General features: G+C 39.0%; 1 protein-coding gene across 1 annotated transcript in view; it reads left to right on the top strand.

Moving 5' to 3' along the window:
• EFHB (EF-hand domain family member B) overlaps window positions 1-5,454 on the top strand; it is a 59,729-nt gene that overhangs the window by 11,176 nt on the left and 43,099 nt on the right. Inside the window, exons 2-4 of the mRNA XM_017522528.1 lie at window positions 2,490-2,552; window positions 3,081-3,224; window positions 4,289-4,469. Coding sequence (XP_017378017.1) covers window positions 2,490-2,552; window positions 3,081-3,224; window positions 4,289-4,469 — 388 coding nt within the window. The remainder of the gene's footprint in view (window positions 1-2,489; window positions 2,553-3,080; window positions 3,225-4,288; window positions 4,470-5,454) is intronic.

Here is a 5,454-nt window from a genome sequence, read left to right as displayed (position 1 = left end):
GGAGGCGGAGGTTGCGGTGAGCCGAGATCGCGCCATTGCACTCCAGCCTGGGTAACAAGAGCGAAACTCTGTCTCAAAAAAACAAACAAACAAACAAAAAAACAAAAACTTTTTTCCTCTAGGTTATTCACATTTTCCAGAGACTAGTGATAATGGTAATAATAATTGAAACTTACTCAGCGTGTAGCATGTGTGGACACTGCTCTAAGCATTTTATACGTATTAACTCATTTAATCCTCACAATGATCTCTATGAGGTTATCACCATCTCCATTGTGAGCAAATCGAGGCTGAATAACAGGGTGACACAGCTTATTTATTGGCAGATATTTGAACCCAAGCAGGCTGGCTTTCAAATCTCTATGTTCATGATGCCCTACTTCCTTTCCTATGCACTGCCTACAGGCTAGAGGGCTGGTTTGACTTTTGGCTGCTGGCTTTCCAGGGGCCCAGTGGGAGAGAAAGCTAGAGGAAATGCATTACAGAGAATATACTTTTACTTATTAATGCTCTTATTAATGCCCTGCTACCTTACCTTGGGCTTGATGTCTTTGGCTACAAAACCCCTTTGCGAATACAAATCCACAGTATGGCAAGAGGAGTTGAGAGCTTGTGTGGAAGGGTAGGAAGACAAGGATAACATAGGATGAAGAAGAATGGGATCCAATTGCCCTGAATACAAACTTTCAACCAATCTTTCTATTTTCAGATCCAAGCTTTACCACACCTTCTTCCAAGTGTTGAACTCTTTCTGTATCTGTTGAGTCTCAACTGCCTTCAGCTCAAAATAATCCTTACGCAAAAGTGGCATATTTTTGGGTGGCATATTCTGATCCCCTTTATAATATATTTTTCTTTTTTGAGATGGAATTTTGCTCGTTGTCCAGGCTGTAGTGAATGGCATGATCTTGGCTCACTGTAATCTCTGTCTCCTGGGTTCAAGCAATTCTCTTGCCTCAGCCTCCTGAGTAGGTGGGATTACAGGCATGTGACACCATGCCTGCCTAGTTTTTGTATTTTTAGTAGAGACAGGGTTTCACCATGTTGATCAGGCTAGTCTCAAACTCTTGACCTCAAATGATCCACTTGCCTTGGCCTCCCAAAGTGCTGGGATTACAGGCGTGAGCCACCGTGCCTGGCAGCCTTCATGTTTTAAAAAATGACTTGAGTTCCTATCCTAAGTATAGCTAGAGAGACAATACTCCCTGGTATCAGTGAGATTTCTTATAACTTCCAAGTGAATTAAAAAAAAAAAATTCACTATATCCCTTCTCCATCTTCTCAGCCTTGCTTTTGCCCAGGTTAGGACACAGTTTCTTTCTTTTTTTACACAGAGTTCTCACATAATATAATTGGGTGGGTAGAATTTACAGAAGATATGGTGTTAAGACTGGGCTGCTTCTCCCTGTCTTATTTCCCACCTTGGTCCCCCCCAGCCTGTCTCCCTGTTGCTAGACTTTGGACTCCCCCCATCTTCTCAATTTATTTGTCATCTCCTTGCTTTTTGCTTCTTAGTGTATCTAATCAGAAGTTGTTTTGCTCCTCTCTATCAAACTGGAGTCTAATGATTCATATTAAAACATTAGACACTACAAAGATCATATTTTCTCCCATTATTTTTTAGCAAAGCAATTTAGCTTTCTGCCTGGCTGTGGCGTTAGGCTTCCTCTTTTATACCCAGAGATGTCAGAAGACAGTTTCTTAAACCCTAATGGCTCTCTCACTAAAAGGAATTCCACACTCAACATTGAACATAATAACAAGCTTTCACCTACCCATAGGTATTCATTCATATGTTCATCCATTCATCCCTCCATTTATCTAATCTATCCATTCCTTGCCAACCCACCTCTACTCATTCACCCATCCACTCCACTCAATTCTCAATTTCTCTGCTTTTGTCTGCTTGTTCTCTCTCTTTCTTTCTCTCTCTCCTTTTTCCAGAGACCCAGAATACTGTGGGAAGTTAGTTTCTTTCTCTTAGTTTTTAATTTTATTTTTTTATTTATTTTCAGAGACAAGGCCTCACTCCATTGCCCAGGATGGAATGCAGTGATGTGATCATAGCTCACTGTAGCCTTGAACTCCTGGCCTTGAGAAACCCTCCCTTCTTGGCCTCCCAAATATCATATTTCTATTTCACTGTTATACAGGACAATGAATAATTAATCTATGATCTATAAGATTGTTCTGAAAGTTGAATTCCTCAACATGTCACAGAAGTCCTATAATTGGATGAATCACTAACAATGTTAGTGCTGTAAAAATATATGCTTACAATTTTATAAATGTTTATAATATATACATAGCATTTAATGTTTGTTGTGTGTGAAGCTTGCTTTAGATTTACTATTTGTTCTTCCTTTTTTCATGTTAGTCAAAAGTAACTTTGTAGGATCAGAGGCACAGGACAAGTTTGAAATAAATTTCATTCTTCAAAATGCTTCTCTTCTACCCTGATAATGATCAACAATTTTTTCCCCCCAAAGGCAGGGAAAGTTATTCCAGTTGGTTACAGAGTTGCAACCAGCTTGACTGAAAAACTTCCCAGGGTAAGCACTTTCAAAATATAACTTTATGTTTCTATTTTTACCTTGAATGTGAACGTTAAGAAATAGACAACGTTCCTTACGAAAGTGGTATAAATGTAATGTGGCCAATTTGGATTTTTTACTGTATTTTGAGACCTTCTATTGATTGTGTCCAAGAAAGTGAAAATCCCAGGCTTACAATTTGTAGCTCTACAGGGATTCAATTACAGAGGATTCAATTTATTTCAGTAAGAATAATGGTATGCTTTCTAACCTGGATGCTTCCTGGTTGTTTTCTAAATACGACATTTAAAATATGTTGTTTAAGGCACATGTTCTCAGGATCTGTGTCATGGGAAAAAATGTTGTTTACTTTCACTAATAAATAAATATATTTTAGGGGGATTTTCATTATTTGGGGCTGTAGTTCCAAATGTGCTTACTACCTACATACACTTAAGGCTGTTGGTTGATTGGTGTAGATCAGCTAATTAGCTAATATTTTTAGAAACTGTACTTAATACTATTTTCTTGCCTTCCTCTTTGTAGCTGATTACTCCACCTGAGGCAAAAAAGTATTTCAACTTCAGATATCCACCTGCTGGAGTAGAAAGAGTATTTTACGGAAGAGCAAATGATCCCCAAATTGCACCGTATTTGACACATGGAATTAGATCTAAAATTTCAATACCGGTAACTTATTTTCTCTTTTTACTTGTATATTAATTAACCAAGGTGAAAATGCACAAATGAGGTATTAGTGAAAGTCATTAGTTCCAATCTCCTTTTCACACATAATTTTACTAGCCCTTTCTCAATCTGTCTTCCAGAAGCATTTATCTTGAGCAGTAAAAAAAATCCAAGCAGCAGCAGCCAAGAGAGTATGAAGAAATTAATAGTTTAAGCCACAAACTATTCTCCTCTCAAATGATAAAAGCCTGATTGCATTCCATTTTTTCACAATAAAGAGAAATGCTGTCAGGTTTTGTTAGACAATAAGAAACACTTTCTCAAAATCCCAGCACTTTGAGAGGCCGAGGCGGGAGGATCACCCAAGGTCAGGAGTTTGAGACCAGCCTGGCCAACACGGCAAAACCCCTTGTCTACTAAAAATAATAATAATAAAAAATAGCCAGGGCATGGTGGTGGGTGCCTGTAATCCCAGCTACTCGGGAGGCTGAATTGGCTGAATCAATTGCTTGAACCTGGGAGGTGGAGATCATGCCACTGCAATCTAGCCTGGGCAATAGAGTAAGACTCCATCTCAAAAAAAAAAAAATCTTGGTTTGAGATTGCCATATCTATCAAGTCACTCAGCATACAATAGGATACAGAAAAAAAAAAAAAAAAAAAAGACTGTCTTGGTGACTTGGCTAGAGGCACGATAGAGTATTATATGGACATTGAGTGGAGGTGGAGTCAAAATGTTTGTTATTGCTGTTTATTGAGCGGACAGTATAGATTCAGAAGACCTGATCTCTGTATATGAAGAGAACTTCTGGAAGTCGCATGGTTCTTGTGCTTTATATTTGAGTCCAGTAACCTGGAAGCTCTCATTGTAAACCCTTTAGTGCCACTGAAACTTTTAACTCATTAGAAAGTTCTTGTGTAGGCATGTTTAAACTTTGTATCCAATTCCGACAGTTCATATGAAGGTGTGTGTAGTCTCCTCTCCCCAGGTATTGATTAAGATTTCCATTTTCAGATTTATACTTTTTTTTTTGTTGATATATTTGTGCATTGTATGATTTCTTTAGGCAAACACATTGATAAACCCACAGCCTGTTACCACATTTCAACAGAAAATTAAAGATAAAAAAGAATCTATGTATCTTAGCAATCGACGAGCACCATTAGGAAAATCTCACGATCAAGCACCAGGATTACCTAAAGGAATGGACACAATGAATACGACATTTGGAACAGCAGTCATCAGAGGTAGTAAAAAAATAAATAAATAAAAATAAGGAGTGGGAAGGGGGTGGTAAAATAAGTCTCTTTGGAAAATTGGATTAAATATCCCATTGGTATAGTGTTTGGTGATAGTATAAATGATGATTCAAGAAGGAAAGATGGGATAATAGCAAGAAAGTTACTCTCAGAATCCAAATTCTTAAAGCGTTTGTATGCAGGGGGAGGAAAAATTCAGGCATTGGAGTACAATACAGATATGGTGAGCAGAGTAGGCATGGTGTAAAGACAGGAAAGAACTCAACAAAATTGGCACTGGGACTGGCTAAAGGACTGCAGTCCCTTTGCTCTGGACATCTATTTGTGTGTTTTATTTCCACCAGTGCTTCACATGTGTTCATGACTCTGAACTCTTTACAAAACAGAGTTCATGGCACAGGTAAGTTTGGGAAATGCTGTATACTGTACTCCATCCGTGCAGATCCATGTGGTTTACCTGCATATTAACCAAACACAGGGCAGAGTGCACAGTTGGCTTCCACTGTGATTTTGAGAGGGAGTAGAGTACCATCTTTCAACAAAGAACATATTGGAATTGGTCACAGGCCATTCTTCCTTCTCGAGGCCCAGCTTCCTGCCATGTTGTTGCGTGCCTTTCTTTCTCAGATTTCTCTCCTACACTCTTCTTCAGGTTATCCCCTCCCTCTAGGAGTCTTACCATAGGAGATCTCAAATTCCATCTTTCTTTATTTTGTGGAGAAATTCTCTCTTTGTCTTTCCATACCCAATGAGGCTCTCTTCCAGAACCTTACCTTTGTTCACTGAAAAGCTCATTAGATTATTTTCCTTAAGAGTGACATCAGGCCAGGTGCGGTGGCTCACGCCTGTAATCCCAGCACTTTAGGAGGCCGAGGCAGGTGGATCACGAGGTCAAGAGATCGAGACCATCCTGGTCAACATGGTGAAACCCCGTCTCTACTAAAAATACAAAAATTCAGCTGGGCATGGTGGC

This window comes from Cebus imitator, unplaced genomic scaffold (assembly GCF_001604975.1).
Source record: "Cebus imitator isolate Cc_AM_T3 unplaced genomic scaffold, Cebus_imitator-1.0 Scaffold24, whole genome shotgun sequence".
NCBI lineage: Eukaryota > Metazoa > Chordata > Mammalia > Primates > Cebidae > Cebus > Cebus imitator.
The sequence above is the reverse complement of the archived record's forward strand: the minus strand, read 5'-3'. Positions and strand labels throughout refer to the sequence as shown.